Below are 22,450 nucleotides of genomic sequence, written 5' to 3'. Positions count from 1 at the left end.
TGAGGGACCCAAAACTGAATACAGATTTGAGGTGCAGCCTCACCAGTGCCAAGTACAGGGGCACAATCACTTCTCTAGTCCTGCTGGCCACACTATTCCTGACACAAGCCAGGATGTTGTTGGCCTTCTTGGCCACCTGGGCACACTGCCGGCTCGTATTCAGCTGCTGCCAATCAACACCCCCAGATCCCTCTCTGCCTGGCAGCTTTCCAGCCACTCTTCCCTGAGCCTGTAGGGCTCCCTGGGGTTGTTGTGACTCAAGTGCAGGACCCCGCACTTGGCCTTGTTGAACCTCATACAACTGCCCTCAGCCCATCAATCCAGCCGGTCCAGATCCCTCTGTATAGCCATCCTATCCTCAAGCAGATCAACCCTCCCACCCAATTTGGTGTCATCTGCAAACTTACTAAGGGTGCACTCAATCTCCTTGTCCAGATCATTGATAAAGAGATTAAACAGAACTGGCTCCAGTACTGAGCCCTGGGGAACACCACTTGTGACCGGCTGCCAACTGGATTTGGCTCAGGTTACATGGCATTTTATTTTGTCTAAATTTCCACACTAAGGAACTCAGTGCTCTTTGGTCAGGGGCATACCTTAGCTGTAGCAGTTTGATTGAATTATGTTTTGTAAATGCTTACCTGCCTAAAACGTATCACATTAGATTAACAAGGCAGCAAAAATAAAATTAAATTTGGGTTTATTTTCATATTATAGTAATGGGATGTTAATTTTTAATGACATTAAAAAGCAAATCACCTACAGCAAGCACTAGGAAGTTGTCAGTAACTGAGATTATTTTTTTTCCATTTCAAGGACTATATTGTAAGGTACTTTCATGGTCAGATATAGCTCTGATATAGGTTGAGGCTGGCAATGTAGCTACACAAATCCTCCCATGTTGTGCTGCTCCTCCTAAGACAACCAGGTCATCTTTACCTTTCCTCGTAAGCACATGTCTGACTTCTGTCATCAAACAGTTCAACAGCGTTGGGTTTTTTTTTAGTATTCACATTCTTCAATTTGCCTGTAGAAATTGCATATTTGATTGTCACACACTTGATTGAAAACTGCTGTGTGGAAACAGGTAGCACTAGATTTGGGAAATGGTTTGCATGCACTTCCATGGGTCTAGGCCCAATCCTGCAAACTGCAACCACACTGAACTTAACCGCAGTTCACAACATTTGGAAGATAAGACCATGCACTGCACAGGCCTCTTGTTCTAGAGAAATTAGCTTTGTATTTATAACCTTTGCAAAAGAGCTTTAGTCTTCGTTTTTGCCTTTGGGAAAAACAAAACAAAACAAATCAAAATGTGAACTTCAGTATTTCCAGCAAACCTCCAAGGAAACTCCCATCTAAATTATGCAAACCATCAAGTTTATGGCTATGCCTGTTAAACTCAGTTGCTGTCTAATTGTATTCATGCTTCAGCTTGAGCTGTAGGACAGAGACTGAGCCATATTATAATTGGATTAAAAATATAGTGTGCCCCATGTAGAGACCCTAGTCCTCTCCCAGGACTAGATGACAGAGGGATTTGGATGGAAGTGAACAGGCTGTCATCACTTCTTCCTACACTGAAAAACTAACTGCAAATATAAGACTTTTCTCCCAGGCCTTGCATACTCATCCTGGATTCTTCCAGCCATTTGTAAAAGAGACAGCCTTCCTTCTTCTTGGATTAGGCAATGGTGAGACCCTGGATTTCAGGGACTGTCTCTTCTGGAGCTTCCCAGTGTGGGCTGGTCAGCCTCTATGGCCCTATATGGTAGTCACCAGCATTGCCCCAGCTGTAGGGTGTGTGACACCAACAACAATCCCAAGAAAACCCAGGGTTTCCTTGAAAAGCACCCTAGGCTAAAGAGAAGTCAGGCCATCATCTGAAAGTTGGAACAGATACAATCTTTTCCAATTTCTGTCAATCTGGACCCTGACACAAGATCTAACTGGGTTAGTAGTGCCTATTTAGAAGGCACCACCTGGCTTTCATCTACACTGCATGGGACAAGCCTCCTCATGAGTAAACCACATCTGTACCAACTTGGCTCAAGATCTCCTGCAAGCCTTGTGAAACACCTTGCCATCAGGTGTCATCATCATTCTGTGCAACCTTTTCAGCTCAAAGTTTCTAAAATAGTGCAAGGCCAAGGCTGCAGCCCACCAGAGTTATGTTTTTGCAGCAAGACAGTGAGGTCCATGTTTCATGCCCCAGGCTGTGACATAAAAGCATATGGGGGAGTTCGAGGATGAAAAGCCTGCTCAAATAGCATTAGAGAATGGTAGAAGATGGAGAGATGCAAAGCTGTTACAGGCTTGACCACAGCTCTGCCTGGGCACTGTCTTGGACGGTGCTATTTGGAGAGGTCCAAAACACAGCTAGAGAGAAAATAAAATAGTAAGTAGTGTGGGTAGTCGAGAGCCTGGTACTGGAGCTTGCTCCTGGTTCTCCTTTCCTTTGCACTGCAGAAATACTCAGAGATGGCATTGCACAGCTTGTGTCTGCTGCCAGCAGTTAACATCTGCGGGCAAGGAGGTCCTGCCTGTAAGTCATGTGGGGCCAAATGTTCCACGTCACTGCTAATTTTAACCTGTGCTGCTTTTTCGCAGATATGAAGAGAGCTTGTGCTGCCTGCTGAGTGTCCTGTGCTGTCCTCCCAGCTCAGGGCAGCTCTCCAGCAGCAGGAGCAGGGATAGATGGATGGAGGGAAACACAGTAATTCAGTATTTCCCTCTTCCTGAAACTGCAATTGCTAGCAGGGGCAGCTGGTTATCCGCAAGGATAACACTGGTCCATGTTACCCAGGGCCGAAAGTTCAGGCCTGTGCCTACCTTCTTGCTGCTAAGGCTCCTGCTTCCCGAAGATGTGGCTGCCGCGCGTCCAGACCCCCCCTTTCTGGCACGAGGGCTTGGCAGCGAGTGTGACATGGTCCACATTTATTTGGCTAAGCACTTCATTAGCTGTTGGTGGTTTTGGTTTTCACCTCTGACGAGGGCAGGGCAGCACTAGGGTCAGAAGGAGGGGCACAACAGGAGCTTAATGTGTACATATATGGAGCTATAATTTTCCTTGGACTCGCTTCTGTGGGTCCAAGCAAACACAGCATTTGTGCTTTCACTGCCAACAGCATCACTTTGCTACTGTCTTCCATTTCTTCCACACATGGCTTTCTAAAACGACTGAATAAAATGAATTTTATTACAGTTTTATTAAATAACTTTGGTTTATGTTATTATATGCATCAAGATTGCCAGCATATGTCCTATTTCTGCGTATATTTAAGCTGGAATGGACAATAAAATACATATGGGAAAACATCAGAGTTGGCAGAAAAGATGTCTTCTTGTGAAAAATGATGACACTGAGTGCTATCAAAACCAGCCTAAAACTACCTTCAAAAGGGCCAGGATTTTATCTTAACAATTTGAAGAAACCTTTCCCATTTAAGTGTTCTCTGATTCTGTAAATGAGCAATATTATTCATCTTAGGTCTGTCACATAAAGAAAAAATGTACATATGAGTTTAATCCTTTTGTTGGTTTATAACCTTAGAAATCAGGCAAGAGAGTCACAAATCCATGTAGACATCCCTGAGTGCTGACTTTTGCATTTGGATTTCTGATTTAGTCGAAAAATATATAAAAACATGTGTAGCCAGACAGCTCCCTATTGGCTACACATCTGTATGGGCTCAAGAGCATCATATATTTTTGTAAAGATCTGGAATAAATTGTGCTCAATGAATTGGCCCCTCATATGCTCATTTCAAACAGCAGACTCGGATGAACTCATGTATCATGGGACCATCAATGGCAAAGCAATACCTTTGTGGTCAAATCTAGTGGGAGCTGCTATCATAAAAGTGGAAGTTGTGTAGATGCAGAAATAAATAATTGGGGGGCAACTGAAATGTACTTACAGATCAATATTAGTGACTGCAAGCTACATTCAGCGTCTCAGGAATTAGTTTTGCATTTTGTAAAACATCACAACGAGTGAAGAAAAACAGCTTTTATGGTAAGGATTCACCTACTTGATCTCAGCCCTCTAGAAAAGAGGTACCTGGTTTGAGGTATGAAAATGTCATCTAGAAATGTCATTTATAGAGAGCTTCATGGCAGTTTGGCACCAAAATATGTCATCTTGTGAACTTGCATTTTCCTCCGTTGACAAAAGGGAAAATATACAGGACTCCATTCAGAGCGGTACACTTAAGTTTTACGCAGCTAAAATTAGGAATCTACTGTTAAATGTGTACTCAGTAGACCACTTACACAGTGCATGTGCATAAACAGCATGCAAGGGTACAATACTGAAAGCAGACTTACTAGTGTTTTTGTTGATATGTAGCTTTATCCACGCGTCACTCTGAAGGCCTGACTCAGCCTCTTTTGTTAGGTGAAGAATGTGTCTTATCCTTCTTATTCACCTGACCCGACCTTGTTTCTATAAGAATGCAAAGGTCCTTGAATGCATCCAGAGGAGAGCAACAAAGCTGATGAAAGGGATGGAGGGAATATCCTATAAGGAGCGTCTGAGGACTTTGGGCTTGTCTAGTTTTGAAAAAAGAAGGCTGAGATCTCGTTGCTCCTTACAGCTTTCTGAGGAGGGGAAGTGGAGAGGGAGGTGCTGAGCTCTTCACCCTGGGATCCAGTGAAAGGATACATGGGAATTGTTCAAAGATGCACCATGGAAGGTTTAGACAGGCCATTAGGAAGCATTTCTTTACCGAGAGGGTAGGCAAACCCTGGAACAGGCTTCCTAGAGAAGTGGTCGATGCTCCAAGCCCATCAGGGTTTAAGTGTCATTTGGACAATGACCTTAACAACATGATTTAAGTTTTGGTCAGCCCTCAATTGGTCAGACAGTGGACTAGATGATGATTGTAGGTCCCTTCCAACTGAAAGAGTCTCTTATTCTATTCTATTCTATTCTATTCTATTCTATTCTATTCTATTCTATTCTATTCTATTCTATTCTATTCTATTCTATTCTATTCTATTCTACTCTACTCTACTCTACTCTACTCTACTCTACTCTACTCTATTCTTATTCTATTCTATTCATTTTTCTCCTGTAAACATAAACAGATCACTGTTTACAATCACTAACCCTTCACTCTCATTCGGCTGCTTGGCTGAGCGTTCAGCCATTTAAACTTGCCACATGTTGCTACGCAGATTTCTGATGTGAAAGCTCCGTTTTCTTTCATGACCAGGATTCTGTGAGAGTGGGTAAAAACTGCATGTAGATTTATGAATCCTGTTGTTCACCCAGCCTAATATTTGGCTCTGCTTCAACCTCTTTCTCTTCCTGTTTTCCCAAGAATGTTCCCCCTTTGGAAGCCAGCTTCATTAATGGAAAGTTCAAAATTCTCCAGAGACTCCCTCCCACCTTCCCAGCCAGCTCACATCCTCACTAGGAGCCTTGCAGGTCTGTCCTTACCAAGCCAGGCTCTTTGCCAGGGCCCTCTGGTCAGGGTCGGTTCCTCCTCCTGCCACCTGATATCCTGTGTGCAGCACAAACCCACATCCCTCAGCTCTTTTAAGCTCAATTTCCTCCCTCTGAACTCCTTGCTGAATTTAGGTGACCCATAATGTTTCCCAGAAGGTCCAATTATGAGTCACTTGCTCTTAACACATGAACCATCTTTCAGCACATCTGCAAAGTGAACTGTAGCTAGCACAGGTGAGACTGAGCCTCTAGCAACTCCCTTCCATGCCAAAAACGTGTATTTAGACTTTCAGAAACACTTAAACCATCCTCATATCCCCAGTTCTGAAGACACAGGACTACATTTATTTGTGGTTTTTAATAAATATACAAGTAGTCTCACTTGTTCCTGGCTAGTAGTAATATTGCTACTGTTAGGTTAGTTGTGGTAGCAGTCTGAGGAATGTTGTAAATTGGCAAAACTGTTACTAAGGAAAATAACCCCCAATTTCCTGTCCCTTGTCCCTGTCTCACAGCATCCCTCTCCATGTGAGCACAGCAGCCTGCGTGTCTGCAAAATGAGCCACCCTGGGGAGGGCATCTACCTGAAGATTGTTTTTTTACTGGGTAAGCTTAAACGCATCTCAGCTTCTCACTCGAGCTCTCTGCACAACTACAAGGGAGGAGGCAAAGCAGAAGCAGGAAAGGGAGGTGAGACTGGGCAGAGGTGGGACTGTGACTTTCAGCACTGATGCCGCTGTATACCAACTTGTAGTGTCTATTGAACTGCACCTTAAATTAGTTTACCTGATATTGCCCCTGAAGAAAATGCTACCTACATCTTTTTCAAAGATCCAGAAAATTAAAAAAAAAAAAATCCGTTCTATGGTGGAAATGCTTCTGAGAACGAAACTGTCACTTCAGGCAATCACATTTTCTTCAGTTCCTGTCAGATTTTACTCCCTAGATTTTATGTGGAGGTCTTTGTGGTTTCAGATTTTTTTATAAAGAAGCCTTTGTGACAGTCAGAACACTGTTAGTAGTTTAAAAAAAAAAAAAAAAGTGTGTACAGCATCTGAAACAGTTAATGCAGAATGATAAAGCTGTACCTCACTCATGCAGGAAAAATACCAGCCCTTTCTTTACTCCAACATCAACATGTTTACCACTGGGCTGGAGGGAAGACAACACCCTAGGTATACTCTTAAGAATAAAGTTATTTTGTCCTGCAGGAGTTTTCATTGCTTTTACGTTCGCAAATACAGTACAGATGTGGATATTAGGAGAAAGCATTTGAAAAACCATAAAACTGCTACTCATTTTATCATCTACTTATAGTCTCTATATGATTACCCTGTCTTTAGTTACGGCAGTGCATTAGTCAGCTGTGCTCAGCACGGACACATGGCAGATGAACCGCTCTGTGCGCTGCTCCTGTGGTGCTCTAAAGCTGATAAAACTCAGCAGCTGTTATTTTCACTGGCTTATGCAGCGCATAGTGGGTGTTCCGGTCACTTTATAAATATCACCTTTACACTTCCAAATGCTTAGAAGCACATTTATTTCTAACAGAGTATCCCCACTTAGGTGCAATGTGTGTTTAGTTGGTGTTACATAAAAAGGTTGGTTCTGAGGTCAAAACATCTCTCCAGAATGACACGTACAAGAGTGAAAATATTTTCGTATTTGTATCTTAGGAACATACACCTAAGTCTGGTCAAGTGTTCTCCACAGGAAGAGCCACACTGGTGGAAGAGGCTGCAGTGTCCAGCTGCTGCTTCTGGCCCTTGGCTGCGAAGTCCCGACCCCACAGCTGAGCCAGCAGAAGTGGCCACCTGGGTTGTCCCTACCACACCAGTGCTAAACCACCCACGCTAATTCAGGTGTTCACCATAAGTGAACTGGGCTGGCTCTGTGTTTTCAGAACAAGTGACAATCCCAGCTGACCCTCTATGGGGACACTAGCTGGAAAGGAACAGTAGGGGAAATATGATAGAGGTCTGCAAAACGCTGGCTGCCATGAAGAAGGATTGACTACTCACTTGTCCCTTCCAGTACAAGACTGGAGCCAGGTTGAAAACAAACAAAAGAAAGTAGTTCTTCAAGCAGCAAGTGGGCATGGATTTTTTTGCCAAAGGGCACTGGATGCATGGATTTAAAGGGAGAGTAGACAAGCACTTGGAGAGGGATCCACTATGAGTTACTAAACAAAAAAAAAAAAAAAAAAAGAAGTTCACAGGCACAAAAAATGTCCCAAGTTGAGAATGGTCAGAGCCTGTGGAAACACTTTACAGCTTGCCTGTTCTCATTCGTCAACAGGCATCCCACTGCGGCCGCTGTTTTTCTTTTCCCTGAGGGACACCATGAATGTGAACCCCATTGCCACAATTCAGGCAGATGAGTTGCCTGTTTTGCAGGCAGTTGCAAGGTGAGTACACTCAAAGTGCTGGGGATGAGCTTCAGTTGGGGAAAACACTGGGGGTATCCCCTGCCACTTTTGGAGTCAGAATACGGGCTCAGGTTACTCTGATCTAAGGCAGTACAGCTGTCCTTAGGTTCGCCATCTAGCCAAAACAATGGACAATTACATGGAAGAAATCACATGCCTGTGCTCAAAACTATGCTCCTGAAAGCCTCTGCTTGTTATCCATGAGCATTTTACATGGGTCTCTGAAAGCTTCTGAGGATCTATAATCGTTCAGCACCTAAGCTCCATTAACATCTGTTATCCAGGTATTTCTCTGCCTAAATACCCGTGGGGTACATCCCCGTGGGCATTGGTACAGCAGCAAATCAGCCCTCAGTAGGTCCATGCTGAGGCAGCAGTAGCTTCCACCTTCCTTTGTATGATGATGGTAACTACCAGTAGAAAACCATAATCTTTTTGGGTGGTTTTACAGAAGAGCTGCTAGTGAGTAAGCACCAAGCAGCGGTTAAGCGGTATGGAGGATCAGTGCTCAAGCTCCATCTTGACCCTCTTTTATTCAGTGGTGTTCATTCCCATGGTTCTTGCTCTGCTTTGTTTATTAGTCCGGTAGTTAATATCCCCACTAGGGAAGGGAGGGACCAAGATCTGAGTATGTATGAGTGAGGGGATTTTAACTCCTATTTCCCACAGTGCAGGGATAAGTGAAATGCTCATTCTCGCTGCCCACCTTCCCATGTGGCAGCAGCAGCAGCAGAGCCCAAGCATATTTGCCCCTGGCAAATGGGAATGTCCTGCTTGGTTTGCCCTTGTGAGGGCACCAAGGAGCATGACCTCCACACCACTCCGTGGTTCTTCCATCTCCTGCTGCCACGTTGCTGGAAGTACTTTGTCAGTCCAGAAACTACTATAAGAGAGTGAATAATTTTTTGTAGCAGTCAGCTAGGGTACAGGGAGGGCAGTACATAGGCAGGGTCCAAATCCTTGTTTGCATTACACTGTAGATTATAACCAATTTTTTGTTCCAGGCCAAGCCAGCCCTGAGACACAGCCAGGAGCCCAACACCTCTTTTCCCCAAATGGCAGAGCTACGAAATGATTTCTCTCTTCTGCGGGCTCTTTCCTTGGTGAGGCATTGAATCCTCTTCTAGCACAGCTTGAAGACATTGGATACATTTCCCCAAAAAGCTTCTCAGCTCATAGTGAAGCCAGAGCTGTAAGAGATGAGAGTTGAAACCCATCCTCCACTAAGGTGGGTAACAGCAGGAGGTGCCCTAAAAACTACCTGTTGTAGCAGTGAAGTTTTTAAGTCCAGATCATTTAGTGGGTCTCGTGGATCAGACTATGCATCTGTCCTCTGCCCAACCAAATGCCAGAACTGTTCCAAGAGAAGTGCAAGGTATATGATGAAGGGACACTGTGCAATTGCCTTCTCCCCAGAGACAAATTTCTTCCTAATCTTCATCAGTTCCTGGTTGGATTTCGCCTTGAAGCTGAAGGGCTTATATCTTTTAGAAGTGTTTATTCATCTCCACAACAATCCGGAGTTCTCCTTAATAACATTCACGTATTAAACAAAAAACAAAAAACAAAAAACAAAACAAAACAAGCGATTAGATGTTCAAATTAGATCAACATATTCTGGGAACACATATAGCACATTTCCTGGACACACGGTCTCTCCTGAGATGCTCCCTCAGGCCCTGCTCTACCATCCCACCAGCACTGTAATGTGCAAACAGCAGCAGCAGCAACCAGCAGCAGTGCAGAACTCAACTACTCCCGGTAAACCCCACTGTCATCTGCTGGGGACAAAAGCGGATGGACTCACAGCCACCTGATCTTTTTAAAAATGATTATCAGGTGTGACCGGGCTTTGGAGCTAACTACTACAAGATCTCAGCCTCCCCTTCCTCCCTCTCAGTCCAGACGCTCAAGGGCAGTGAGAACATCCCAAATCTGTGTCACCGAATGCTCCAGCACTGTGTCTGCAATGCCTCATCATCTCAATACTGTCAGTGGGTGCCAACTCAAACAAAAAACCGTGAGCATGGTGCAGACGGGGGGAAATGGGCTTCTCCCCACGCACCGATGGAGACAGAGCGGCACGTGGCAGCAGCCCCTCCTGGCCCGAGAGGCACCGAGCCGGGGCGGCAGAGCGCTGCAGGTGCAGAAAAGCCACGGAGCTCGAGTGTCCCTGCAGATTTCCTGCGTTCCTTCCAAAGTCACAGTATTTTAATTGATATTTCTTGTGAGAATTCAACAGGTGCAACATAAATCCCAGGGATTGTGCTGAATCCCACAAAACCTTGACTTGCATTTTGGAAGGAGGGAGGGGGGAAAGGAGTTTTCTTGCTCTTTGTGTTTTTTAGCCTTGAGCTACATGAGACAGAAAAAATGCTGTATTTGCTCAAAGTGCTGCCAGATTAAAATAAGCAGCTATTCATCTTATTTTCCTGAAAGGATGGTTAACTCATTGGGAAAAACTCATTGACTGTAAAAATACATTCAATTACAGCTGAACTATGATAGAGACAAACTTGGCTTTTCCTTACATATCTTGGAGCGGTGGGCAAAAGCTCCTATATCCATTTCTGCCCCTTCAGACTTACTCAGCAAAGCAGATGAGACAGTAGCAGTGTCAGGAAAAGAATCTTTGGATTTATGGATGCACACTAGAACTCTGTTAAAAACACTTAATAGAACCATTTTGCCATGGTTTTAGTTATAAGGTGAGAGGTACTAGAGGTAATGAAAGTAGATGTCACAACATACGATTTCTTTAGCAGTAAGTTGTGATATATCTCCTCTTGGTTTACTCTCTACTTGACCTATGGCTCAATATCTTCAGGGCTCCACATGGTACATAGATAAACAATGAACAGATAGGGAGGGAGATGCTGGAAATAAAAACAGACTTCCACTTCTCATTTTCGCAATTGTCCATGTATAATATTTTTCTAAGAAAATTCCTGATAAGGGTTCGTTAGAGGGTTAGGAGGGTTTTAAAAATGTTTTTGTATAAAAAAAGTTTTAGAAAATGTTAATCCACCCCAAAACATCAGACCACCTAAGAAGACCATATTTCTAGCCCTCAGAAAGTGAGCAAGCTGATGAACTGCAAATCTGTGTGTTCTTCTCCATACTCCTGTACCCACTTCTCTGCTCTTTTACCTCATTTGCAGTTTCATGTGAGTGCCTGGCACATGTCCTGCACTGATGCCAGGCTAGTTTGATAGTCTGCAATAGGAAGGAACAGAAGTCTATCTGCTGACACATGTCTATCAACTGATGGATGAGGTTTATACCTTTAGGAAGAAAGCTTTTTTCTTTTAAGATCAAAACTAATGCTCAGCACCACAACAACAGCAACAATAAAACTGCTGGTAGTAGTAATATAATGCTAACATTGATAATAATAACAAAGAATTTTAATGAGAACATACTGAAGGTCTTTGAATCCTATAATACTAATTTGACTTAGCACAGTGAGACTTTTTTAAAGCAGAAATCACAAACAAGGTAGAAGGGACAACCCCTCCATTCTTTACATTATATGTACCAAAGGGGAAGAAACAGCGCTTTTTTTTTTCTTTCCATAGAACATCTGAGATTTTTCACTGAGGATGATAAGTTGAAACTTCAAAAATTTTTGTAAATTAAGATCTAAACCAACCCAAACCACAAAATATGGATCAACACAAGCAAAACACTTATTTTAGCCCTCTTCGGTGCCTTTTGTCTATACCTTGGCTTAGAAGCAGACTGAAAGTATCACACTAGAAAAATAAAACTTTAAAATATATCCTTAGGTATTTAAATGCATTATTCTGACTTTCTAAACACTTTTTTTCCTGATTTTTAAACAAAAAATGATGAAAATGGAGGTTCACCAACAGAGAGGGCATGCTCATGAATCCAGAATTTTTGTCAAAAAGACAATTTGGGGAAAATTTCTGCTTAATTTTAAGTCATCTTTACCCTCTTCTAAAAGCCTGAGGAACTCCAATATCTGGCACTTTTACTATATGGGTCCTGAAACACATCACCATGGGAGTCAGCATCGTTATCCTCATCTCCCATGGTGGGAGATGGAGGAACTTGCCCCAGGACAAGCAGCAGACCAGCTATGGAGCTGAAACAAGAACTCTTCCCTGCTAGTCCTGGCTTGGTACTCTTTGATCTTTGCTGTGTGACCAAAAAATGGGTCTCTGAATGGATAGTTTATCTCTAGCCCTAAGATTGGATCGATACACCTGATTTTGGAAGAAATGGTGACAGTAAAGCCCTCCTCTGGAGAGCAAGAGAATGACCAACACTTCTCCAGAGGGAATTGCTGTGATATGTTCTGCCGAGTGCTGTGGCAATGTAAGGGGATTCAAAGAGAGTGGGACCAGGCACGTCTCTCCTCATTTCCCCCTAACAAAGCAGATTTGTCTGCATTTATAAAGAAGACAAAGAGAGAAGGCTACCTGAAGTTTAACTAGGAAGCAAGCGGAAAGTTTAGATAAAAGTCTTCCAAGGAAACATAATGAGCAGAATTATAGTAGAAACAGTTGCTATATGGATAAGGCAAAATATTTGACAAGGAAAACATATCTGAGAAGAAAGCACAAGGGCAGAGCTATTATAGCCTCTGAGGCCTTTTCCCTCAGACTTCTTATTTTATAACATATTTCTAAAACACAACACCCACAACTGTTTTTCTTCATCTATCAAAGCATAAAATTGCCAGTCCTTTGACCTAACTTAAATGAAGGAAGTAGCAATGTTAGGTTTAATTAAAAACAGCAAATATTTGTACAGCTGTCCTTGGTTTCACAGCACAGAAATAGGTTTAGCATCAAATCTTACAGTTTGAAATCCTCTGGGAACCATATACAAAAACATATAGGATCCTTCTGGCTAACTTGCCAAAGCCAGAAATGCCTTTTTTTGGAGTTATTTCAGGTGGGGCTCGTTCAGCCTTCCTGTTTCCAACCCACTGTTTTCCTACTTGAGATTTTTTTTTTTTTCTGCGCTCCAAATGTGGCACTGTCAGCTTGACAGATTTGGATGCGTTTGATGCATTTTGGGGTTGTGAATAATAATAATATTAATAAAACTGAAGGTAGGCTGAGAAATTTTGAGTTATCAGCAGCTATAGCTTTTTGGTGGAAACCCTGATGGCTGAACCCAGCTGGGTGTTTCCAGGGGTCTCTGCCTGTCGGTGTGGGTGTCAATGGGAGGCATCTGGCGCAGGATGCAGGAGCATCAACCAGATCCACGCCGAACATCCCCGAAACCGGGAGGGGTTTGCAATGAAAGGTTTCGCTCCTGGCCCTTGATCTCCTTTTAAATTGCACATTGAAACATGTTGTAAAATCCTTCAGCACGGAGCTTTATAATGCCGTCTCTGGAGGGCTGACTCCATGCACACCCCACCGCCTAGAATGGGCCAGCTTTGGCAAGCCCGCTCCCAGTGGGGACCACGGGAGGATTTACACCCCTTTGTGCAAAAGGTTCAGCAGCCACGAGCTCTGCACCCACCCACCCGTCCCTCCCAAGGATTCACGAGTTTCAACCTGCCAAAGCCAGCCCAGGGAGGGCTGGAGAGGCGGGTGGGGTGGATGGCCACCCACGGAGGGGCCAGAGATAAGAAGGAAGAGGTGGGGAAGGGGCCAAGTGGGGTTTAAAAAGCTGCGCCCAGGTCTGGAGTGGGAAGGGAGGTGGGAAGGCAAATGACCAGTCCGGCTGCCCTGCTTATGTCTCTCGGGCACCAGGCAGGGGCTCTCTGCACCCTCCAGGCTGCTGCAGCGCCCCGTCCTCCCCACAGCCCCCCTCAGCCTTCCCACACCCAAACCTTCAGCCCAGCTTGGCACAGCCTGAGAGAGGAGACGGAGGTGTCTGAGCCTGGTGGGGCTCCGGAGCTGGAGGAAGAGCAAACAGTCCCAGGGAAGAGCCCTAAGGATGGAGACGAGAGTGGAGAACTATCTCCTCCCAGCCCAGGTGAGCCCAGGCCAGAGACACTGGCCCAGCCAGGGCTGGCGAGGCGTGAGACGCTTCGAGAGATGGCTCTGCGCAGCAAGCTGTCCCGACTAGTAGAAGCGACTTCCCAGCTTGTAGAAGTAGAACAGACTCTCCTGCTCCCTCTCCTACAGCAGCATCCTCTTCCTCTCCACCCAAAAGTAAGTGAGACACAGAAGTGCTCTTATCTCGGGCTATTGGTGGAAGGGCAGTGGGCCGCACTGATAATTGCACGCTCTGGGTCTTCCTATGCAGACTGGAAGAGTTAAATAATTTAAGCCCACAGCCTGCAAAACAGTTAGAAAGCTAACAACAGTTCAGTGTAGTTGCACCGCAAGTGTTCAGGGGATAAAAACAATTTTGCGCAGAATGAAGGCTTACTGACATGCTGAGTAGCCTGGAAAGATTAGAGCTTTTTCAGAAGCAGGTTTTGTATGTCTAAATTTCTATAAATGCATATAAAGTTTTAAATTAAAAAGCTATTCTCCAGCTCTAAAAGAGCCAAAAAATAACACTAGGTGCAGAGATGACCAGTAACTTGTACGGGAAACATGACTGACCTGCAAAGCCCATGGCTGTTCCAGATTGATACACTATACATCCAGCATATGAGACCCAGTGAACCAATACCTGAAAAAATCCTCAGTTTCCCAATAAATACACCGGTTATGCACATTACCCCAGGAAGAAGTCTAAGCAAAAGCCTAGGCATGGGCTTGCAATTCATGAGTTTAGTTGTCAGAGTCCAATATGTCTCTGTCTTGTTCTGTTTATTTTGACATAGCCCAAAATCTCTTACCTTATGATTATTCTCGGGTGTACCATGTAGAACAAGATGGCAGTTCTTATTCAAATTGTAGTAGCAAAGACGCATGCCACAGAAACCCCATTAGTAGTTGAAACTAATTTCTGGGCCAGCTAAGCTGAAACTAGAATTTGCTCTTCTACTTTTATGCCAGCCTTCCCAGAATAGACAAGCACAACGTGGGAAGCTGGGGCATAGCAAAGCAGCAAAGATGTAACCACTTAAAGTCTCATCTGGTGAATAAATATTTGTGATCAATACTTTACTATGACTTCAGGTTTCTCAGTATCTTGGTGATGAATTTGAGACATTGCAAGTTACTGTTTTCATGGGTGCTAGGTCAATGTACTGAGTCCAACTAGCTTTGAGACTGTTCACAGTTTGTTAAAAATCAAATCCAAGCTATCTCAAGTCAAGATGCAACTCACTCATAAACTCAGTCACCAAGAATCAGAGGCAACCTTTGAACATCTGGGTCCAAATACTTTTAGTCTCCAAGAATATCCATCTAAGAGTCTACTAGGAATAAATTCACCTAGAGATGGGTGGGGTGATACTGGAAAATATGCATGACATAAAAAAAAAGAGTATGTTAAGAATCAGCTGAAACTGTTAGACATTACTCTTCAAAAATGAGATTGCAGTGACAGGTTGGACCTCTGCAATACCAGTTTTCCAGTAAGACTTCTTAATTGCTTGTAATTTAAAATAAATAAGGCTAATGACATGTGCTTTTTGTACAAACAAATGCTAGCTTGATGAAATACAGCCACCTCAATGAAGGCTTTACTTTCTTCCTCTTCTTTCCCAGAACTACTTTAGTATCTGTTTGTGTGAAAGCATGTGTTTAGATACCACTGGGAATACAGTCTACTTTGGATTCTGATTTTCCTGTTCTACTTGAAGCTAAGTTAGGTCCTTTTTTTCATTGAAAACCCATTATCATGACCCATTAAGCTTTGGGACTTCCCCCCCTTCCTTTCTAGAATGAGGTTACATAAATTCTGCAGTAGGTTTCCTCAGACCCTGCATCATGGATAAGCAACCCCTTTAACTGCGAGTAGTTTCATTGCTGTAGATTTGATTTTGAAGTAAATTGGATTTCAAGGGACTCATTTATATTACAACCTGCTCATAAATTCAGATGAATGAGCCCTTAAAAATAAGCTGTAAGCCAATGAGTTGGCCGAAGTCCCTTCAAAATGGCAGTCCTTGGAAGCACGTCCTTCCAGTCACTGTTTTTGAAGGAAAGCTCTGAGTTTACGGCTCAGAGACACTCAGACACGCTAGCAGTCATTAATCAATATGTTTCATTAATTGCTGCGGTTATGTCTCTCTCAGTTCCTTCTTGATAATCCCAACTTTCCCATTTTCCATTTGTTTTGGGGTTGTTCCTTGTTTTCCTTTTGTTGGTTTATGGTATCAGTATTGGTTTATCAGCTAAACTGGTTCAAAAAATCACTCTATAAAATGATCCCAAAACAGATAGACATGGGCTTGAAGAAAAAATAGATTCAAAGTATGGGAAGGACAACACTGAAGCAGCCCATCACCTGTAGGTACTGGGAACAATGCTTTCTGCTGTGCCCCAGTACCTGTTAGTCATTGCTAGTCCTCAGCAATTAAAAGGTGAACTTCTGATGAAAAGTGACATGCTGGCAAGAATTGGGAGCAAATCCTTCACTAGCGAAAGCAAGTGCCTTGTTACTGATTTTGCCTGCCATACAACTGCAAAGAGACTGCCTAGGGAAAGGGTCTGCATGAAGGCAGAGAAGAGCAAGGGGCCCCTGTCCCCCATCCCAAGACCCAAGCAGCCGCATCATCCACTGCCTAATCAGCTGTTTACCAACATCGCACCCACAAGCAGACTCCTCGTGCCTTCTGCCTCAATAACGTCCGTGTTTTCGCTCTCCTGTAATTACACACTGCCAAGGTGAACAGAACGGCCTTCTTTTTTTTTTTTTTTTTTAACAGAGATTCTATATTTTAAGCAGCAATGTGAGTGCATTGGAAATGGAAAAATACAAGGTATAAAAGCTTCCCAAAATAGCAGCGTGCGGCTTGCACTGGCTGTGCTCAGGTGCAGCTATGCATTACTCCAGCTTTTTGATAACATCCTGCCTCCTGTGCCAAAGTTACCAAGGGATCATGAAGACAGTACTAAATCAGAAATTTGTAGCAGATTGGACTGGCCCAATCTCAACGGCAGCCAGTGGGGAATGGAATATAAATCACGCTAAGAAGTTAAAATAGCCATCCCATTTGCAAAACAGTCATGGTATTTTCTTTAAGGGGGAAAAGAAAATAGTGTCCTTAAAGGGTGCCAGACTGACAGGGCGGGATAATAAAAAAACTTCTGACTGTGCAAGTTTCTCCTGCCCCTGTGCTACAGTGCTGCTGCTCTGCCTGGTGCAGTGGAAGAAGAAGGTTGGGGCGGCAGGCTTGGTGCTCCTAGCCGAAAGGAGCAGCATCAGCACACCTGCACATGCACCTGTAGACCCCTTGCCCTGCATCTCCTGTTGGGGTGAAACAGTGCAGTTGCTGTGAAATCAGGCCAGTGGCACTTAATTTATACCGAGAGTGAGTCACATCACTGGGACTCGAGGGATGGCGTGACGGCAGCCCTGCCAGGGTTCTCGCAGGCAGGCGGGGGGACGGTGCATTGCCTTTGCTAAGCCTGCCCACAGCGGTGCCAGCCGCAGGCTTTGTTTTCCTCCTATATTGAGACCCATCCCTGGGGAACAAAGCAGAACCCACAAGTTCATTGCAGGCCAAACAACAGGACAGCATCAGGCACTGCTGACTTTGGCCACAGGCGAGCCGAAGACCTGGAGATGTCCTGCTCCTCAGGAAAACAGTGGGGGCTGGTGCAGCCAGGAATTTCTGCCGGCTGCTCTGCTCAGCGTAAGCCCAGAGCACTTCACCTGGGGGATGTGCACATTTTGGGGGAGGAATGTGGAATGGGTGGCTGTTGCTAGATGACATTTCTAATGGTAGTTAATAAGCTTCTTTTCTGGTTGATGTTTTCCTGACACAAATCAGAGATTTGTTCTCAATACCAAAGTGACTTGCTCTTCCTATGAGAGAGAACTGAAGACTGATTCATAAATAACGGCTTAGGGGTGATGGAAATGAGATAAATTGCTTTCATTAGAAAGCAAAACAGCAGCATAGTCCCTGCTTGCCACCACGGATTGAACAAATGTGAACAAATGTGCCAGCATGCACGTTTTTCATTTTGCAGGCACTGATATTATGAAGTTGTTCCTGAAACTAATAGCTTTGAATCTTCATTTTTTACAGTAATTAATATGAAGAGTGATCCTGGAAAAAATTGCCTCACCCTCCATAAAGTTATTTGCAAGCCGTAGGCATCAATACTCGTTTATGTGGATATTTTTTAAAATACTGACAAATGGACAATTTGAAGTTCTTCAAGTGAGGAATTGCCTCCAAGATATTTCTGGAAGCTCAGAGGAAATATGCTTAGGCAGTTCCATTTTATTAATATGATAGTGCTGCACTCCGTGTGCATCTGCACCTGCTGTGTAAGAAAGAGGCTTTGCAGCAGCAAACTGCAGAGTGAACTACACTAGGGGCTTAGGGGATATTTTTTTCCACAGGAATAGCAACTTCACAATAAATTATTAACAACTGCACCCTTCTCAGTGGTATATGTCTTAGGAGATATCTTCTAAATGCAACTGCTTTAGAAAACAGCAGGTGAGAGATAGATGCAGACTTGAGATGGGTCTTATCTGTCCCACAGAGGTTTCCCAAAGACTAAGCTGCTCAAGCCATGTTCCCTTTAGGGTCACCAGAGAGAAAGAAGCACTCCAGATTCAGTTCATCCTATAACAGCCACCTAAGACAGGTCAGATAAACTGTTCCTGTTGCTCCCCGCTGACCACACGCGGAGCCTCTGGAACAAAGCTCTGGCTTAGACTTTCGCATGCCCAAGGAATGCCACAAGAATCAGTTTCTAAAATGACCATTTTATTCCTCCAGAAATTGAGCTATCCTGAGAAGATATACTGGAAAAATATAAAATAGGTCGGTGGGGGTGGAGGCGCTAAGTTACCAGAAATGGACATTAGGAGCTCTGGCACTCCAGCCTTGACTCCCGGATTTTGGCCCACTGATCATGAAGAGCATCCAGCACCTGGACTAGGGCACCACCACTGCCACTCTGCCTTCAGTGGAAATTTTGTCTACCAGGCTGCATGGAGATTAAGAAAAAATGTTGAGGGTTGGCAGTGGGCTGAGGTCTAAAATTTGAGCGTGCTGAAGAAAAAGGCAGCTGTCTGTAAAAGCCAGCTGTAGGAATCTGTTTGATGGGTCAGGTTGGCATCTCTGAGTAAAATAAAAGATGGAAGAAAGCAGTTTGTGTCTTCTCTAAGGAAGCCTTTATAAAAGCGGCTTCTTCACAAATGCAAAGCAACTTGGTGGATAGTATCAATTTTATGTTAAGGTTCAAAAATAAAAGCTGAGCCATCAGAAACATCCTGAAACTTCAGCCTACCACTGAGTGACAACTGCATGAAACAGACCCAGAGCAGTGGAAAAATTTAAGCCATAAATCAGACAGCCTTGAAACTAGTGGGCCATGCTGGTTTTATTCGGGGGGTTGGAGGTTCTTTGTTAACTCATCTGTCTAAACATATGGACAAATGAAAGCTGCAGGGAGGATCTGCTCCTGTCTTGCAATTGAAAACACTTGAAATGAAATCACTGCAAATACCCCTGTTACCTTCACTTACATGGCAAAGTACGGCAGGAGCCGTTGCTCTCTATCAGTTCAGCTCACAAGGGCCCTATTTCCTGAAGTTAAAATGGAAAGAATTTTTAGTCTGAAACTTTTTCTTTTCCTTCAGTTAGTTACTGCTCACTTTTACTGAAAGGAGAGAGATAAGTCAAGTTTTTATTCTCTGTCATGTATCCTAAAGCTGCCATGTGCTGGACACCTGCAAAAGCTAGCAAAGCTAGCTTGTTTACTTAGTGCAATTTATTTGACCTTTTAATATATTTGAGTAAGGATTTTATACCTAAGGCAACTTTACAGAACAGATTTGAAAGGTGACCTTCAAAGGAAACATCAAAATCTTTCTGAAAAAGGAAACTTTGGAAATATATGTGAAAAAGGCTGCTTTTCAGCTAACCTCAGGCCTCCCTGGCTTTTCAGCACAGGGGCGTACCAGAGCGATGAGTTCACCTTGCCCACAGCAGACCCACGACCGCTATTGTACAATAACTAAGGGTCCAAGAATGGTGTTGGATGGCTAGTTTTGGTATTTCCATAATTACTACCTTCTATCTTCTGGCTGGGGCACTCATTCAGCACTGGTTTTGATGTTAAACCACATCTTAGTCCTTCAAATGCAAACTCTTTTTGCTGCTACCATTATGAAGCTGGAATTGTCTAGGTGAAATGGAGCTTTTAAAACTGGTTTCTCTGTTGTTTTTAATAACAAAGGTAAAACCAACAATAAGTCTGAACCCTCATACTTTCAAGAATAACATTAAAACTCAATTTCCTCTCAGCTGAAAGCACGGGCTGCTACTAAAAGAGTAAATACATCAAGTGAAGGAGGTAAGAGGTGCCAAAATCTGGTGTGTACCACATGCTATGGAACAAGGTTGATCCATCCCCTACAGCTTGTCCTGGAGCATTCATTGCATATGGGACTCTGCAGAGGCATAGGTTGTGACCAAGACCATGTTTGCACATAAATTTTACAATGACAGAGGCTGATTCTGCTGGCAGAAGAGGATGTCTTGTCCTCTTGATCTCCACATGCTCATTCCCACCATTGAGGCCCTCCTTCCTTTGTGTGGACACAACCATTTTCTAGAGTAAACCAGACTGGGAGAACGACTGTGAGTTAAACCTCTGCCTCTACCATCTGCTCCTACTCCTCTTTTAAGGAGAGGTAGGAGCAGATGGTGGTAGAGGGGGATGTTTTTCTTTTAGTAGTTGTGTAAATGTGCATAGTAGATGTGCTCCACCTTACAGTGCTCACAAACCTCTGCTGGCCCAGCTCAACGGCAGCAGAATGTTGCCCCTGCCCTAGGCAAGGTCCTACAGCCAGCAGCACTATAGTTCCTTAGAAGGGCGCTGGCTCCACTTAGCTTTTTCCTAAAAACAGCATGAGGTGTTTCCATGAGCTGTAACATATGACATTGGTTTGACTGGATTAAGGAATGCATTTGCCCCATGCCTAGCACGGGCAGGTGTTAGAGCAGCACTTCTCACATTGCAGGCCATGCCACATCTGATGGTCTGGGAAGGCTTCATCATTTGTTATGGTGTGCAACTGGAAGACCTGTTGAGGTCACCTGCCTTGCAGGTGATCCCAGTCACCTCACAGATGAGGGACAAAGCATGGAAGTGATGCTTCAGCAAGGGTTGCTCTCACAAAGTCCCCTTGGGACCCATTGGGAGGACTCCAGTGATGTCTGGATATAACATTTCCCTGAGGCCCTTTCCTGGCCCATCAGGGTAGGACGAGCTGACTTGCATGAGGACAGCTACTAAAGCTCTGTCTGGTAGAAAGAGTTAAAAAAATAAATAAATAAATAAATAAATAAATAAAAATTCCTGATGCCTGGGGAACAAAGTGCCCCTTAAAAGTGAACAGGTGGCTTGCAGCACTATTTAATGGTTACATTACAGGTATCTCAAAACTAAAGATGTTTCACACTAAATCAGAGATGAACTTTCATGGTTATGAAGTTTCTGCTTAGAAAATCATGCCTATAAAACTTAGGGAGCATTATTTTTCACTCACTTCTTTCTGCTTTTGCTTTTAGGATAGCATTGAGTTTAGAAACATCTGTAGTCATATGGCTTTGCAAAGAGAGGGACAACAACTTGAGAAAGACTTACATGAAGCCCACCAGTGTTTGAAGACCATCATTGAGAAACTCATTTGTTCGCTGTCAGTTTTCCCCTCAGATTCTTGTATCCCAGTCCGATTTGCCCTGAGACAAATCCTGCAAAATCTCCTGGCAATGTGAAACAGCAGGCTGCTTGGCCAAGGAACAGCAAGGCCTATAAGCTGTAATGATCCTATAAAGATAAGAGATAACTCGAAAGGTGAATCCTGGATATTTTACTGTAGCAAGAGTTCCTGCTGACTTTATATCAGTGAAAACTTCCCAACAGAGATGGTGTTCCTGCAAAGCACTGAATAGCCTTCTTATATCAAACTTATACCAAAGTCATGTTAATATGAGCTGGGAACATCTTCAGAAGTTGATCTGGAGGAACAAGAATGCATTCTTAAACAATAAGGTCTCAAAATGAATACAGAAAGGTGGAGACTGAGAAGACAATCATCAGAAATCTCTGTTTTCATCACAGCTCAGGAAAATGTGTTTTCAATTAATTTTTTATGGAGTGGATACTTGAGAGAGACAGAGAAAATATAGTGCTTAAGTATGGGCTCTTTCATGAGAAGGTATATGGCCTGATTATGCTGCAAATAAAGACAGCCTGCTAAATCTTTACTGCATTTTACCGTAAGAAGCCAAGAAACCAACGGAAAGGTGAAGGTGCGGTATCATCCATTAAAAAAAAAAAAAGGAGGAAGAAAAATATATGGGACCAGTGGGATCAGTCACTTAAAAGCAATAAAAGGTCTTGGTAGATGATCTGGTGGAGGTGAATGGAAAGCAAAGCAAAAGAGGCATTAACACGGTGAAGCAAGGTATTTATAAACTGAGGTGAAACATTTGTGAAGATTGCTTTGCAGAGCTTTCTCAGCCCCTGTGACTG

General features: G+C 43.6%; 1 protein-coding gene across 1 annotated transcript; it reads left to right on the top strand.

Moving 5' to 3' along the window:
* The first annotated feature begins 13,582 nt into the window (after positions 1-13,582).
* DLEU7 (deleted in lymphocytic leukemia 7) lies at positions 13,583-21,690 on the top strand. The gene is made up of 2 exons (XM_065644587.1): positions 13,583-14,029; positions 21,484-21,690. Exons 1-2 carry the CDS (start codon positions 13,583-13,585, stop codon positions 21,688-21,690), a joined length of 654 nt encoding a protein of 217 aa, XP_065500659.1.
* The last annotated feature ends 760 nt before the right edge of the window (positions 21,691-22,450 follow it).

This window comes from Caloenas nicobarica, chromosome 1 (genome assembly GCF_036013445.1).
Source record: "Caloenas nicobarica isolate bCalNic1 chromosome 1, bCalNic1.hap1, whole genome shotgun sequence".
Lineage (NCBI taxonomy): Eukaryota > Metazoa > Chordata > Aves > Columbiformes > Columbidae > Caloenas > Caloenas nicobarica.
Note: the sequence above shows the minus strand (reverse complement) of the source record. Positions and strands in the feature narration are given on the sequence as shown.